This window comes from Lytechinus variegatus, chromosome 18 (genome assembly GCF_018143015.1).
Source record: "Lytechinus variegatus isolate NC3 chromosome 18, Lvar_3.0, whole genome shotgun sequence".
NCBI lineage: Eukaryota > Metazoa > Echinodermata > Echinoidea > Temnopleuroida > Toxopneustidae > Lytechinus > Lytechinus variegatus.
In genome coordinates, this window is record NC_054757.1 from 6,191,966 (window position 1) to 6,210,339 (window position 18,374).

General features: G+C 36.5%; 1 protein-coding gene across 3 annotated transcripts; it reads right to left on the reverse strand.

The window, feature by feature from the left end:
- Positions 1-2,584: 2,584 nt before the first annotated feature.
- On the reverse strand, positions 2,585-14,629 carry LOC121431910 (stomatin-like protein 1). Of its 3 annotated transcripts, none has more exons than XM_041629689.1 (9): positions 14,541-14,629; positions 10,609-10,789; positions 9,321-9,427; positions 8,178-8,244; positions 7,601-7,683; positions 5,617-5,876; positions 4,821-4,927; positions 4,030-4,356; positions 2,585-2,803 (listed from the first exon to the last, which is right to left on the reverse strand). In XM_041629689.1, the coding sequence occupies exons 2-9, from the start codon at positions 10,763-10,765 to the stop codon at positions 2,598-2,600; spliced, it is 1,314 nt and encodes a 437-aa protein (XP_041485623.1). In that variant the 5' UTR covers positions 10,766-10,789; positions 14,541-14,629; the 3' UTR covers positions 2,585-2,597. The 3 variants fall into 3 exon arrangements, with proteins under 3 accessions (XP_041485623.1, XP_041485624.1, XP_041485625.1); XM_041629690.1 differs by lacking the exon at positions 14,541-14,629 and adding an exon at positions 13,398-13,668; XM_041629691.1 differs by lacking the exon at positions 14,541-14,629 and adding an exon at positions 13,316-13,338.
- Between the last annotated feature and the right edge of the window lie 3,745 nt (positions 14,630-18,374).

Below are 18,374 nucleotides of genomic sequence, written 5' to 3' on the forward strand. Positions count from 1 at the left end.
ATTGTAAATGTCCGTTATAAATGTAAGGAAATAATTTGTATTATGTTCTGTTGGAAATAAATCTGAATCTGTATCTAGTCTATGAATCACAGGTCAATTATGTAGCATCCCCCTTTTTACAATGATCAAAGTCAACTGATTTTGGCATCATAGTTGATTAACAATAACAGTATACTAAAAATATATATTGTCTCCATGTACATGTATTTACACAATAAAACTATTTCTTATTATCTACAAATCTATCGTACACATAAATAATTTACATCACAATTATTTACAGCACAAACACAACATGAGTACTATGAAACAAAACCAATAGGTGTAATGTGAGTTGGCATGCAAATTAAAGGGCTGGTCCAGGCTGGAAATATTTATATCTCAATAAATAGAGTAAATTTCAGAGAGCAAAATGCTGAAAATTTGATCAAAATCAGACAACAAATAACAAAGTTATTTAATTTTAAAAATTTGCATTATTCTGGTGAAACAGTTCTAGGCATGTCTTTATGAATATTCATTAGGTGGGCTGATGATGATGTCATATCCCCACTTGTTCATTTGTATTTTATTACATGAAATTAGGTTTATTCAAAATTTTTCTACCAAGAACTAAAACAATTGCATTGACAACTGATTCAGTATATTTGACAACTGATTAAGCATTGACAAATGATTAAGTATATAACTGATTAAGTATATTTGTTGCTGCAACCTATTTCATTATAATGGAGACACATCATTTACACATGTATTGAAATGAAACATTTATGATTTCATTTAATAGCATAAGAAAAAAGGAAAGTGGAGATGTGACATCATCAGCCCACCTGATAATGTGCATATAACTGTTTTCACAAAATATTGAACAACTTTAAAATTCAATAACTTCGTTATTTGTTATCCGATTTTGATGAAATTTTCAGCATTTTGCTTTGTAAATTTTACTCGATTTCTTTAGATATAAATAATTTCAGCCCAGACCATCCCTTTAAATCTAGAATATACACATAACATTTCCATTGACAGACAGAAAGTACACTTTTATGATTATCAAAGAGGGAAACACTTGCAATGTGTTGCTAAATAAATAATTGCATAAATAAACACGATACATAACTTTACATTGCAAAAAGCAGAAATGATCTGTAATGCATTGAGTAAATTAGCATTCCAAGAAAATCATGCACCATTACGTTCCCATGCATAGCAATATCTTATTATTGTAGATAGCGGCATATCTCGGAGAAAATAACATTTCCAACCTCCCTTCCATTTGCCCCTTTCAGCATCTTTGATGTGAATCACATTAAACTGTCATTTCCTTTTTACTTGTGCTTTTTGTTATCTTGATCTCGCACACATATCTTTATATTCAAGGAGGAATTATTCTTCATTCGATCAATATTCACATTTCTTGCTATGACTTAAAATATTTGTGTACGACAAATCTTACAAATTCAGTATGATATAAATTGATTCACTTAATAATATATCCAAGATATCGAGGCCTAAAATTCCAATATTTTTAAAAAGTAATCTATTGATAGGGAATAATTCCATATTACAGCACAAATGGGATATTGCTATAGAGAACACAGAACGACCAAGGCCAATGAGCGAGGATTGATGCCAATAAATAGGATTTGGATTAATGTAAGTCCACTTTATAACATCGCCCTGGTAGGTGTTTCATAAAGCTGTTCATACGATACAAATGAATTTACGCATGACTGGTGATCCTTTCTTGTGCTGTGTGTTATCCATATGTAATTGATATTTAGGACCCAAGAACATGTTTCAGTCGTGCGTAAAGTTGTGCGTAACTTTACGAACAGCTTTATGAAACACCCACCGGTTGCACATTGCTTGTTGTCTAGGTGTGTGTAATTGAGTTTTTATAGACATGTATCAATTACATGTTAAGGTAATAATCCCAAAAGACATCAACAACTGATGGAGCAAATTCAGATAACAATGCTTCACTCAGGGATATGGGTAACATGGCTAGGTTTTGAACCGTGGACTTTCCGGTGTGTAGTCAGGGACCTTAGACCACTTGGCCAAGCACCTCCACAAAGAAAAAGTAGTCCTTGCAAAAAAATTGGTTACTGTGTCCCATCTAGTGCCATCATGTCATACACAGAGAGCTTAGGTCTGCTGTAATATTTGATATATCTACAAGAATCCACTGTTGTTATCATTATAAAGTATAAGTTCTCTGAATATCAAAGTTCTATAGATTTCAACCTTTTACACATTCTTTCTTTTTATAAATCAATTCAACTTAATCACCAATAAAAGTGACCTTTGTCAGTTTGTATGACTTTTTCCATCAGATGTTCAATAAATGTGATATCCACCATTACAGATATGGAGGAGTAAACAAGAAAATAGCTACCACTCCAATCTCACTCCCTCGAAGAGAAAAAGCATGTGCATACATGTACAGTAATCATTTCTAAACAACAAAATATGATAGCACAAATTCAAGTTAAAACCAGACAAGTAATTGTCACTAATTTGGGAGTCTGACGAAAGGCTGCTTGATCCCAATGAAGCTACTGACTTTTGATCTCATTCAGAGCTTCCCCCAATCACCTGTGGCCCTCTCGTATTCTACCGATGACTTTCTCCAGTGTCATGGCGATATTCCTATCCCCTTCCAGCTCCAGGCGACCCGACATGTAGGCCACAGCGGGGCGTAGCTCTCCCTCAAACATGGCCCGCATGTCCTCAATAGACATGGTTAGGGTGACATCGGGTGTGCAAGGGGGTAGTCCAACACCTACCTGACCTGCACCTGTTATACAGCACAAGAAGAGAATATTTGGATTAAGCCTATTTGACCCCCTCTCGACAAATTTCGCCGCCGTGCAAAATCTTTTGACCGCGTCGCACACTGACTGTTTACTTTCAAGTCTTCCGCATCTTTTGAAACCAAATTTGCGATGCCTGGGTACGCGGTTCTGAAATTATGCAATATTTTGTAAGCACATGCCGGTCTCAAAAACATGATTTTGTGTACAAAGTCGATGCAAATTGTGTTTTTCAACCAAAAATAAAAAATGTATAATTATTTTTACTTTTGTTGGTTTAGATTTATTCATTTTGTTACATATGATCGCAAAAGTATCCCCAACAAAGATCATTAAAAAAACAGATTTGAAAAAATCAAAGAAATGCATAAGAATTGAAAAAAACAATAATGTACATGATAAGAAATAAATTGTTTTTCAGCAATTTTTTTGTAGATTTTTGTTAGTAATGTAAAAATCTATATGTTCGCCAAAAATTTAGCATTCGACTTGCTTTATAAATTGAGTTATGCAAAAAACATAATACTCAAACTTCTGATAGGGAGCCTGGATCCTTACCCAGGATGCAATATTTTGATATGTAGTCTTATAATATAAACATGTACCCACCAAAAATATACACGATTTGGGGTATCACAATATTTGTCAAATATTAAAATATTTACAGAATTCTACCAAGAACCCCCGAGTTTTCAATAAAGAGTAACATCATAATTTTATACCAAAATTAACAAAAAATTTCTGATTGTTTTGTGAAATGGAGTAATTATGAAGTCTATCCTCATGCACATGGCCCTATGGCAAGGCATGGCAAGACATTCACTCTATGTTACAGCTCAGTTACGCTTTCAAATAAGGTTAAATTGATATAGAATGACCATAATGACCATAAAGGATCAGAGTCTGACACTGTTTCACCAAGCTGTTAAAGAAAATCACCAGAATAATGAAAACAAGCTAAAGATCACCAAAACAAATATGCATACAAGGGAAAAAAACAATAATGAATAGAATTCCATTTGCTAATCATTGAGAAATAAATCCTTTTGAAAAAGAATTCTTTGGAAATTATGTCTCTACATAAAAGTTCCAACTTACAAACACTCTAATACTAATTTTGTTGGATTATCTTGGAATTTATTTTGTGACGGTTACCACAACTTGACTTATGTTAAAATAAATAGATAAGGGGGAGATATACGGCACATACCTCTTGCTAAATCCAGATAATAAACTCCACCGCTCGCACCGGTCACGTTGAACTTGAAGACCGCACCTACTTCTTCCACTAGCTGCTCGTCCAATACCGGTTGGACCAGCTGGATGAGTTGTTCGGGCGTGGCTGGAGCATTACCCCCCAGCTCCACCAGGTTTGATGCGACGGGTACAGAATGGGGTACGGTAAGGCGTGGTTGGTGGTAGGTGTTAGGGGAGGATGCCATGGTGAGGGCAGGGGTTTGGTTTGGTGATGCGGTTACCATGGAGAGGAGGGATGCAAGGGCCGACGGCGGCTCTCCTTTTTGAGGTTTGGCTCCAGCTATGAATTGATGAGCAGACAAGCTTTTAAATTAGTAAATATAGTGAAGAGATACACCCCTGCATGTACTGGATACTGCACATGCATTGCATTTTATACGAATTCCATTTTCATAAAATTTTGCAAATGAATGTAAGCTATTTTAGACTGGGAAGTGTCAATCAACAATGACATAGAATATTGCCATAATATTGATGAAAAGAAAAGTGATAAATGTAATTTTTGCATGATAAATGCTAGATGAACATTTTTTATTCCATCTCCATATTTTACTATCAATCTTTTTTTCATGTCAATCTCTCCAAACAACCAGTATATTTACCTGCCCTAAATACAGTCTTTACAACATTCATTTCTACAAGGAAGAGCATTGGCAACACAGAAACTGTTCATCAAAATGTCTTTACAAGAACTGTCGTACAAATAACCAATTTACTAGATGCAGCAATAATTTGTTCTCATACCTGCCATCTGTCCTGCCATTTGGCCTGCAACTTGGCCCAGGACTCCAGTCACCTTCTGGAAGTCTACAGAAGCTGGCATAGCGTCTTGAATCACTGTGATCTCAGAACTATAGGAACATAGAAATTACAGTTCTTCATCATTAGTTATCACAAGAACAAGCAAGTTCTAGGTATATATATTATGACCTCTGACCTCAATAATGTTAAAACTAATCCAATCATCACTCCTATGAGCTGACTTTGATCCATCAAGCATTTATAAGTTTTAAGAGAATGAAAGCAGGAAGGAAAGAAAGACGGATCAACTACCTGAAAGCACATGCCTATGGCATGTATGATTGACCTGCTGATATAATGATGTGCAAAGTAACTAAAATAGCACACAGGCTCAACCCAAATAGTAGATTGCAAAAATGGCTTAAAAAGAATATTATTCACGACTTTCCAGAAGATATTATTTAATTCTATGACTTCCCCTAAATTATTGCTTCTGGAAATGACTATCTAATTGTGACTCAACAAAAATATTGTGACAAGTAAACATGCTGAATATAGCTCACATTTCTGCTTGCCTCATTTACATGCCACAAATCAGGTAACTTTTCGTTTCAAGAAATAAGCATTTATAAAATCTCTGATTTTCTAGAGAGTTTGTGACTAGTATAAACCCTAACAAAGCTAATATTTCTGCTCTTTTAATGTCCACACCAAAGGCAAGAATTTTTTTTCTGGAAATGCATATTGTTTAATTCCCTGATTTTAGGTGATCCATACAAACCCCAATCAAAACCCTCACATTTCTGCTCTGCTGATTTCCACGCCCCAGTTCAACGTGGCAGTGTTCATGAGATCCTGCATCTCGGCGTTGATGAGGGCCTTGTCCCGTTCGATGGCAGAGAGCTCCCTGGAGCTGAGTAGGTTGAGGAGGATGGTGTGCCCAAGGTTCCGCATGGCATGGTTCATGTCCTGGATGGAAGCTATCGACAGCGCCACGTCCATGATGCGGTGGTAGACTATCGCACCCGCTGAGATGGCAGCGCCATTGGACGTCAACAGCTGGGACAGACAACAGGAACAAGTGAAAGTACAAGGGAACAAGAGTTATCAACTTTACAAAACCGAACTTTCCTCCCAAATCAAAATGATTGGGAGATCAGGGGCAAGCGGAGCTGCCAACATGAAGAAGAGCACTGAAAGATATTAAAAGCTTAAAATCAGTATTTTGGCCAGTAAATCATTATTTTCAATGAATTACCAAAGAAACAATACATAAAACTGACTATGTCGCAAGAAACCATCAGTAGTGTACTAACTTTTCAGTACTCATTGGTGATCAAAAGTGCCCATTTGGGTTTAGATGCAACTCTTTCTGCAACGGGCCCCTGGGATAGGCAAGTCACCACCCCCCCACCACACGACTGCATTGTCTGATTCAAGCATACTCTTCACCCAAGGTAAGTTATCTGACAAGTGGAATGCCTCTGGCCGTCTCACCTGCATCACGCGATTCAACATAGCAGCAGTGCTGACTTTGAAAACTACTATAACTCGCACAAGATGTTCAGTGATACTTGGTTACTCTTATGTCCAAGTTTTATGAACTAGACCAATATACTTTTAAAGTTAGGATGGTAATTCAACAAATACCCCCAATTCGGCCAAAGTTCATTGACCCTAAATGACCTTTGACCTTGATCATGTGACCTGAAAGTTGCACAGGATGTTCAGTGATACTTGATTACTATTATGTCCAAGTTTCATGAATCAGATCCAAAAACTTTTAAAGTTTTGATTGTAATTCAACAGACACCCCCAAATCGGCCAAAGTTCATTGACCCTAAATGACCTTTGACCTTGGTCATGTGACAAGAAACTCATGCAGGATGTTTGGTGATACTTGATTAACCTTATGTCCAAGTTTAATGAACTAGGTCCATATATTTTCTAAGTTATGATGACATTTCAAAAACTTAACCTCAGGTTAAGATTTTGATGTTGATTCCCCTAACATGGTCTAAGTTCATTGACCCTAAATGACCTTTGACCTTGGTCATGTGACATGAAACTCTAATAGGATGTTCAGTAATACTTGATTAACCTTATGGCCAAGTTTCATGAACTAGGTCCATATACTTTCTAAGTTATGATGTCATTTCAAAAACTTAACCTCAGGTTAAGATTTGATGTTGACGCCGCCGCTGCTGTCGGAAAAGCGGCGCCTATAGTCTCACTCTGCTATGCAGGTAAGACAAAAATGCAGACTCTAGATCCTGACAGGGACTTGTGCACAGAAGGCCCATCTCATGGAACATCAAGTTCCACTTTTGCTAATCTGGCGTGAAGACCAACCTGTTCTTCAAAGATGCAACCAGGGGCCCGTTTCATAAAGCTGTTCGTAAGTTAAGAGCAACTTTAAGAACGACTGGTGAACCTTTCTTACGCGCTAAAATCTTTGTCAATGAATATACCATTTACCACAAGAAAGGATCACCAGTCGTTCTTAAAATCGCTCTTAAACTACAAACAACTTTATGAAACACCTACCAGGGTCTACGCCTGCAGACGAACAGGATGCTCCTTAAAGGAATGATTGAATCCAGTCAAGAACATCTTTTTAAAAATCCAAAATATTTCAAAACCTTTGAATTCCTGGATGTCTTTTTCATCCAACAGTACACCATACTACAACACAGATATCAAAATTTGACAACTTTCTCACAAAGTTACTTTTTTTTTCTTTTTAGCCTGTGTAGAGACACACTACTTTGATTGAGACTCACTTGTTGCGGTGGAACATTGAAGGCTCTAGTTCTCATGTCAACTCTCTGCCACTTGTCAATAAAAGGATTGACAAGAACCACTCCTGAAAATAAAATATCAAACCAAATAAATAATGATAAATTTCTGATACATCTTTACAGAGCTTGAAGCCTTGCTCAATTAACTCTGCAACATAATTGATAGTGCTCGAACATTGTGATTCAACAGATGACCTCACTTATGCCAATAAACATGCAATACATCCTTAAAGTCCCTAACTTGTCTGAAGTTGGACAGGCAAACTTATGACATCATGATTCTAAATGATTTAAAGACTAATGTCATTATTATATCATTAAAATTTAATATTACTTCATGACTTAGGTTAATTAATTCTATGTGTTTGAACGTTCAACAGATTATTTTGCACACAGCATTTTTTTATCACAAGGAACAAAAAATACATCTCCAATATAATATTGTTTGCCTCTTATTGAACTTTCATGGAGTTTGTACACAAAGAAATATATCGTTTTGTTTCTGAGCTTTGCCATGGAGGGAAAAAAAATCACAATATGAAGATGGGAGGATTGTTACCTGGTCCTTGTGGTGCTTTCATTCGACCCAGTCTGAAAATAACAATCCTCTCAAACTGCTGAACCATCTGAAAAACATGAAGAAAAATACATTGTTTATTATATGACACCTAGATAGATCCTTGTCATTTGATTGGTTGTTCGCCATCAATCATTCAGCCCATTTTACAATGACGTCATCAACCGTGCAATTTGGGATCCATACGATTTTGTCCATTGCACGCGCGCTCCCGAGACTGTGCAGCGCGCATGTTTTGGACGTTGTGTATGCGATCATCAAAGACCTATGTCAAAGTCAGAGCTCGCACTGCACTGCATGAGAATATTTTGCATCAAAATTCAAAAATTTCATTTGAAAAAGAATCTGTTTTTAGGTGTCATATAAACCAAATAATGAATGTTCTTTTCATTCGTGCAATGGACAGATTCATTCGGTGAAAGATGAAATATTTGATCCATTCAACGAGGCGTATCCTCATTGAATGGATCAATACATCTTTCACCTCATTAAGTATTCTGTCCATTGCACTCATAAACATTCATTATTTGTATAATATGTTGGGGTAGAGAAACACATACAGGTCATGTATGTGTCTATTTTATGGTGTTATTAGATATTTGTACAAATCTAGAGCTGCCCTCGTCAATATTTGCCTTAAAGGGAGGATTTGAAAGATTTTGGAGATCTTCTCAATTAAACACAATCTAAATCTCATCTTATATATCAATAAAGGCGACCGCACACACTACAATTGGTCTGCGACCCGATTTCAGAATAAAATGTAGTAGAATTTGATGCTAATATTGAGACTTGGAATATCTTACTGTGTAATGTTCTAAATCATCGTTTGAATACCTATGTCCAAATATGTGACTATGCTATCATCCTTCTAAGAATAAAAGCGAATTTAATATCTAGCCGTAATGACGTCATAGCAGTCGTACGATTGGCTACGATTTGAAACTAATTTGGCCTTTACTCCAAAATAAGGGCTTGCAATCGTTCAAAATTGTTACATTAGTATTCTATAATAGAATATGTTCCATTCACATTTTCTGAAAATGAGCAAAATGCGATTTGTTCCAAAATCGGAACATGAACAGTCGTAAGGTGTGCGGTGTCCTTAAGATAGAATGTACTTACCTTTATGGCTACCCATCCTGATACAGGAAAGGTCAAGAGAAGCAAAATAAAACTCAAGAGAACAACCACAGTACTGCATACAGAGGATAGGATTGGAGGCTTGTATTCTGCAGAAAATGATAACATATGACATACTGTTAACATAGGGTGCCTGATCAAGACAAAATGTTTGCATATTTTTTTCTTTTTTTATAAACCACTTTTCAAGTTTGGAATGGGATAAAAATTCCAGCATATGGGCTTTCTGCAATCCAAATTTGTATAAGAGCTCAAAGGTTCCTCTAGAAAATAGTACTGAGAGAGGTTGCTACATTAAGCAATCAAAATTCACAGAAAATCAAGATTCTACATCCACTACACTTTGGCATGCTTGGAATGTTAGAACTGATAGGCAAATATTATTCTCATCACTGACCCTTCGCAACGCTCTACGAGGGTTTTTAAGTGTGTGTATTCATTAGCACAGTACTATCATGGATAAGAGAAAATATGGCCCAACTTCACAAGTTTTTTTAAAACCATGGCTCAACACCATGTTCTATGCATATTTCATGAATTTATTATGCATATATTGACAAAGGGTATAACATTCAATGGACATTTTTGTCAAAAGGCACTAAATTCACAAGGTTGCTATGGAATGAGCCAACTGTAAAATACATAATCTATGACTCAGGGTGCTACATAAATTTTTAAATAGTGGGAATATGCTTGCCCTAAAATCTATTTCAATTGCCAAAAAAAATCCTTGAAAAAAAGTTGTACCTCTTCAAAAGAAAATATTGCGGTTTTATAAACCATTGACATTTTTTAATCTCTTTTGACATGAACTGATGTACCTTGTTCTTACATTTCTTTTGCCAAAGTGATTTTATCTTGTCCGCCATGACCAAATTTAGGATCGACATATCATATCGACCCTACTTAGGGTCATTGTACTGTGAGAATTTTTGCTTGCCCAGTTTGGGCAAGTAGTTTTGGTCTTTACTTCAAAACACTTGCCCAACTTTAACTTTTACTTGCCCCGGGCAATCGGGCAAGTGCTTATGTAGCACCCTGTATGTAATAAAACATGAACTCCTTGGGAACATTAAACCAATAATCCTCAAGCTATACCAAAAATCTTTGAGCAAACTGTGAAAAATATTCGTCAATGGACTTTCTAAAAAAAAAAAACAATGCTATAACCTTAATTAATTCATGAAATCTGCATAAACTTTTATAGACTCGACTCAAAACCACTTTTATGAATTCTCACTACAAGTATCAAGATTGGACAGTTTTTCACCTTTCACTTCATTGAGATAAGGTGGGACAGCCTTGCTGTATGAGAACACAGACTTGAAGTTGTGTACAGAGCTGAAGTCTAAAGCCACCGAATCCTTGGCTGGGCTGCTCTCTGCACTGTCCGCCATTGGCAGTCGGCTGTACTGGACACGCGGCATGGTAGAAAAGGATTCAATGTTCGCCTAAAATGAAAATAAAATAGGTTACTAAATTTCAGTTAAAATAAGCACAACAAAAAAGTTTTTTTTCTTTTTTGTTTCTAAAAGTCCCCTAAATATTTTTAACTATAAACAAGTTTGACCACTCATTGATTCGTTTCTGTGTGAAAATTTTATTGCTCTGTCAAGTCATGCCCTTATCAAAGGGATCCAAAATAAAGCTAAGCATAAAGGCCTATGTCTGGTATTCTGAAAAACAAGAAGTGCTGTTGTTAGAAACAAATTACCCCTATTACTGATTCTAGATGAACTTCTTTTTAAAAACAGTAATACAGTACAGTGCAAGACTTTTTGGTTTAACGCACCAGGTTAGAAGATTGCACAGTTGAGTTTAGTCGAAATGTAGGTGTCTTTCTTCGACCTTGGCTTTGAACTTTGTTTGAGAATGTTTGAGAAATGATTCCAGGCCGTTAACATTATTCACAAAAAAGCGAGTTCCTTATATGATTACCCAAAGGGTGCAGGAGTCAACGGCTCTAAATATTAGTGCCCAAAGTTCGGAACAGTCATTTAAAGGAAACCAAAACCCAAGAAGAGAGGCAATCTTATTGGATATAGTAAAATGAGAGGAACAATTCAAAATAAGTTTCAGCATAATCAGTTGTGAATTCATAGGTGGATCCAGGGGGACCCAAGGGCCCCGGCCCCTACTGGCAGAGCAAAAAAGGGGGGGGGGAGAAAGGAAAAAAGGAGGGAAAAGAGAGAAGAAAAAGGAAGAGGAAAAGAGAGGAAGATGAGTGAATAAATTAAGATGAGGGGAAATTTACCCTTTTTCAGATCGGAATTTCAAATATTTTCAGTTCGCGCTTCATGCTCTCATTACTTGATTGTTGATGTATCATCTTTATGGCTAACTGCAAAGTCATTAACAGATTACTATTCATAATACAGGGGCCACGGAATGGTTTTGAAAGTGGGGGGGGGGGGCTCTGACCAAGCAAAAAATGAAAAAATCATAATCAGATGGTCATTTCTACTTTTACAAATTATGGACATTTAAAATGTCTTGTACTTTCTATGGAGATCACCAAACTTGGTCACTATGCTTCAGAATCGCAGATTATGTGGACAACTCTCCATTTCTTTTGTACACAAATATTCAGATTTTCCCCATTAGTTTCAAATTGCATCTTGCCTCCTTCTGAGCATAATATATGTCATGGGAAACTATAATTCACAACACATACATGTACGTCAAGGTCAGGAGATAATTAGTGGGCGCGTTGTGGTCTAGTGGTTCTGACTCTCGCCTTTCAAACAGAGGGTCGTGGGTTCGAATCCTAGCCATGGCGTGTTTTCCTTCAGCAAGAAATTTATCCACACTGTGCTGCACTCAACCAGGTGAGGTAAATGGGTACCTGCAGGAAGTAATTCCTCAAAAAGCTGTGCGCACCAGAATCGGTAGACTAGCTTAACCGGGGTAATATTGCAGCGCCTTGAGCACCTAGCAAGGTAGATATGTGCCCTATACAAATCCTATATTATTATAATGTGCAATATGCAAAATAAATTGGAAAATCTGACAATATGTGAACAAAACAAATGGAGTTGTCCAAAAATCTGCCAGTTTGAAGCAATTTTGTCATATTGAGGATCCCCATAGAATGTATAAGACTTGCTAAATTCCATCGCTTACTTGATTCAGCCAATTTTGATGAAACAAGTTTATAGATTGTTCCTCTCATTTTATTCTCCCTGGTGCGTTGTGGCCCAGTGGATTGGTCTCCAGACTTTGAAACAGAGGGTCGTAGGTTTGAATCCCAGCCATGGCGTAATTTTCTTCAGCAAGAAAATGATCCACAATGTGCTGCACTCAACCCAGGTGAGGTAAATGGGTACCGGTTGGAAGTATTTTCTTTAGAAGCTGTGTGCGCTATGAACGCCTAGCTTAGCCAAGTATATAGGAGCGCCTTGAGCACCTAACAAGGTGGATATGTGCGCAATATAAATATCCTTTATTATAATTATTACCCCCCTATTATTATAAGATGGATTCTCTCCTTGTATTTTGATTTTCTTTAATCTACCATTTCCATTTTTTATTTTTTGTTTGCATGGCATTTGTAAGATTCTGAGTGAATTATACCAATATTTTCTTCCAAAATGATTTGGTCCAAATATCAAAACTTGTACTTAAAGGCGAATGAAACCTTTGGAACAAGATAGCTTGTGTGAAAACAGCAAAATCAAAGAAACAGATCCACAAAAGTTTGAGAAAAATCAGACAATTAATGAGAAAGTTATGAGCATTTCAATATTGCAATCACTATTGCTATGGAGATCCTCATATTGGCAATGCGACAGAGATGTGTGATGTCACTTGTGAACAACTCTCCCCGTTACTTTAGTATTCATTTCACTTAAATTGCCTCTTTTATCACATCTATCAGTAGATCATATGTTCTTTCAAAAGGAGGGCATGAATCAACCAGTAACCTATATATGCACGTTGAAACCAATACACTATTCGTCAAAGAGTAGGGTGTTCACCTGCCGATCCCCAGTACTACAATACTGCAAGAATCTTCATTCAGGATTGAAGGAGGCGGTCAGTGTAGCTTGAAGAACTTACAGATCTAGATCAAAAAATCTGTCCACTTCGGTCAGGATATGCTCCACCAAGACTTTGTCTTGCTTCACGGCAATCTCCTCCTTCCATGCCCATCATAGACTGATGCATCCCATATGTCGTTAGCATCGCGCAGAAAACCACCATCACTACAAGTCCTATGGAGTCTTCCATCTGTTTAGGGGAGGACTGGGCAAGAGTTCCAGACATGCCAGAAACAGACGTGTGCGTCGCGTAACATTGACGAAGAACAATAATACTACTAGGAAACAAGATAGCGGCGTAAACATCGGGCAGGTCTCTTCCGTCTTTTGATATTTTTCTCATTTTTTGATGAATTATTGTTTAAAAATAAAATTGACGCAGAAATGTCGGAAATGAAGTTACATCCCATCATGTACATGATTTAGGGCTAGATCTTTTTTAGAAGTAGAAATCTCGGGGGGCGAAAGTTTCAGGTTTTGGCGGTCTACACACACATGAATGGATAGGAATACCTGGCTTCATTGAGAGTAGCCTTACGTTAGTAAAGGATTTTCACTCTCTAGAAGCTGCCTGGCTAGTACTGGTGACATACAGTACGGTATACACCACTTAGGAATTGGCATTAGGCCTAAGTGGTGTATACTGTCACCAGTACTAGCCAGGCAGCTTCTAGAGAGTGAAAATCCTGGCTTTACTATTAGTATTATTATGATTACCAAATTGATAAGTCCCATTTGGCATTAGGGATAATGCCGAGATTTTGCATTGTTTATGCCCTAAAACTAAAAGCAGCTGCATGATAGCGAGCCGTCTGTGTACGAGGAGAATTTTTGTTTATGTTTTAAAAAAACTCGAAACAGACGGCTGCCAACTAGGTCCTATCTAAATTAAGCTAACGGCTTTACTTTAGCGCGAGCTCAGCCTCAGCATTCGGCTTGGGATCCGAGCGGATCGATCAGCTACGGCTACGCCTACCCTTGCGGCACCGCGGCCACCGAGAAAGCCGTTGACAGAGCTGTTTTACTTCGGCAGCGTAACATGATTAAACAGCTTATATTTATAACACTACCCATATTATTTTTGTTTATTTATTAGACCATCATTATTTAATTACCTGAGAAAGTATTTTGCATTGTAAAAACTAAAATGTGATTTATTTACCAAATCTTGTTTCTAATCACGATCTCACAGCAGAGCCCCAATTAGCGCCATCTTCCACTGATGATATGTTGGATCGTATGTTGTTGTTTTTTTTTTGGGGGGGGGGTAAAATATGATGAGACACAGGTCCGCTTTCACCATAGTACCAAGGAAGTGTTGTAGACACTTCCATGCTTTCACAAAGGTGGATTCTGCAAAATCCACCTTTGTGAAAGCATGGAAGTGTCTACAACACTTCCTTGGTACTATGGTGAAAGCAGACCTGTGTACTATGGGAGGTCAGGTGTCTGGAAACTATATTTTTGAAGCCTTCTTTTTTGTCTTTGGATTACGCTAGAAATGTGAATTCAGCAATATTGTCATCTTCTATTTTGTTCTCTAGATTTATAATATGTCCAAACATTTTTCGCTAACAATTTATGAAACTTTGCTTGTAAAGTTTTTAAAATGAATTTCTAAAATAACTTTCTAAAATGGATCGTCCAGACACACAACCTGTCCAAACACACAATTGAGTATGATATTCAAATATTGTGTTCTTTTCAATTTTCAGATTTTAATCAGGATTTTGAAATTCAATGTAGAGCCACTATATGTAGGCGGAGGCTGTATATTGTCTTTGCAGTTATGCTGAACGAATTGTGGATTCGAAGCATCAATGCCCTATAATAGGCCTATAAAAAAAATGTTGAATAAACACACACATTCACACAATCTCCCCTACCCCCCCCCCCCCACTCTCTGTTTCATGACTACAATGGTGATGATGAGGTTGAGGAAGAGGTGATGATGAAGATTATGATGATGATGATGACGACGATGATCATGATGGTGATGATGATGATAGTGGTGGTGGTGATGGTGATGATCATGATGATCATGATGATGATGATCCTGATGATGGTGATGACGATGATAGTGGTTATGATGGTGATGATGATCATGTTCATGATGAAGGTGATGATAATGAGGAGGATCATGACGATGATGATAATACATATATCGTTGTGGAGTATGCTTCTCCAACATTGAATAATTTTAACCACCAAGAATGTTAAAAAGAATGAGACGCATAACAATCAATATTTCATATAATTCACCAAATGGTGATTTGCACTTTTTAATAAGTTTAATTTACTCCATAGAACTAATGAACATTTCCCCCTATAATTCACATCAGAATATGCAATTAATGTCTACTGTATTGTTTCTAGTATTTTCTACAAGAATATTTTTGAAACCTGCAAAAATATCTGGTTAAATCTATTTAATCTTCTGTAAATATTTGTCTGTCTAAATAAGTTAAACAAGGCCACAAAACCACTTTGTGTGGTCAAATATAAAATAAGATTTCAACAGAAGAAAGGTTAAGTACAAGGCAATTCCATAAAATATATACGTCTGACCCCCAATATATGGGACCTTCATGAAATTTTTTGTCTCTGATTTATGGTTCTTGTGACAGTCTGTAATGCCCTCAAATAACCATGATTTGGTCAGTTGGTCAGTTTGGTCAGTTGAGAAAAATGGAGGTCAGACGTACAAAAAGGTTTAATATTTTATGGAATTACCCTATAGTAAGGTTCACATCAGTGTAAGGAAGGGTAGGTAAGGGTAGGGTAATATAAGGCTAGGCTAGGTAGGTAAGGTAAGGTAAAAGTAAGGTAAAGAAATTAGCTGTAGGAAAATATAAGGTAATGTAAATTTCAAATTATGTGAAGGGGAATAACTCACTTTGATTCAAGCAGCCCTTAAATTTAAGAGAGGTATACATAGATCGATAGAAGATAGATAGATCGATAGAAGATAGATAGATAGACAGACAGACAGACAGACAGACAGATAGATAGATAGATAGAAGACAGACAGACAGACAGACAGACAGACAGATAGATAGATAGATAACAGATAGATAGATGAAATGAAAGTGTGACATTCAGAGGCAAGCAAAAGAAAAATATTGAAAGAATTCTTAATTGATAATAGATTACTATAAAAACAAATACAAGGAAAATAATAAACATTCAAAAGATAATAAATCTAACACCTTCAGCAGTTCACTTTGTATTTCAAAACTGCTCATCTGCTAATGAAATTTCATATCGACGTGGGGGGGGGGGGGGTAATGAGAAAGAAATAAATGGATATAATGAATAGTCAATAGCTGATCCAATATGGGCCTGTATATATTTCAAAATAAAAGCAAAACAAGGATAAAGCATGGTTGCGGTAAAAAGACAGTGAAAAATCATTTTCCGTTTTGATGGGATTTTTTTTTCAAACTAAAGGAGAAAAATCTGCAATAATTCTAAATTATATTACAATTTATAACATTTGTTATTGAATCTACATATTTGGCCTTTCTACATGAAGCCTAGTGGATATTCATTCCTTTTCTAAGAAAACAATTAAAAAGGAATAAAAATTCTAGACACTGAAAACCATGCATTGGCCTAGGAAATAGGGGAAAAAATGTTCGATTGCTACAGATTCAAATGCATAAATTTGTGAAGATGCACTTTGGAATTACAATACCACTCATGTCCTTGTAAATCAGGGCCCAGTCTTACAAAGAGTTACGATGATCCGATCAATCATAACTCTATAGAAATCCATCAGTGTCATAATTTTTTCTACAGGAAATTTGCAAAATGTCCTTTGTAAACAAAGGAGAACACCCCAAATTGTCAAGAAATCAATGAATTTATGGATATGCATTCATATCTAGAATTATTTTGAACAAACATGCATTTCATATGACTTTGCTGGCTTTCCATAGTTGAGATTGATTGGATCAATCGTAACTCTTTGTAAGACGGGGCCCAGAAGTTATACATTCATTTTGCCAAATAAATGTTCATTTACATTGGAGATTAGTTAACCATCTACACAAGTATACATACTAATAAGTTAATAGTCATTTCAGACTTCCCACTCAAATACTGAAATCATTTCAGAAATCTTCAATTACTAGTATACATCAAATCTAAGGTCACATTGACTGGCATGCATAGTACTGGTAATTCATTATCCTTTAAGAATATTGGCATTTGGGCATTCACAAATGTGGACTGGGTTTTGTAGAACAAGCCATTATTGAAGCACCCATTGTTGAAAAAAAATTCAGTCAAGTGAATAAAAGTTCCTTTTTACAGAGTGTTACAAGGAAATTTTGTTACATTCATGTAGGATTCGGTTACATTCATGTAGCAGGAGTTGCATTATCTAAAATCAGAGTAGAAATGCTTATAAGTCATATCATCATTATCAGTACACCAAAGAGATAATCTCTGGTTATTTTTAAATATGGTATCCAATATCTTCAGTTAGTCCCTGAGATAGGACCTAAATTTACCAGTCCCCTGGTGGGTGTTTCATAAAGCTGTTCATAAAGTCACAAACGACTTTACGCACAACTAGAACATGTTCTTAGGTCATAACTCAATTACACAGAGATATCACATAGCATAAGAAAGGATCACCAGTCGTGCGCGAAGTCATTCGTATCTTACGAACAGCTTTATGAAACACCCAACTGGTTGCTTACTTCAAGCATACATATGATTGGTTTCTTTATAGAAACGTTTCTTTATAGAAATATTAACATCACAAAGGAGGACCCCCCACACACACACACCCCCATGCCCCAGGAAGTCGGAGGAAAAAAATGAAAGGGAAAGGTGGAGAGATGGTAAGACAAATTTGGTGGCTTATTTTCGCAACCTACTGTCCTAAATCTACTGGGGGGTGTTTCACAAAGATTTAAGATTTATGATTTAAGTCGCACTTAAATGTCGACGCGTACATGATATGCAACGCGCAATCTTATTGATC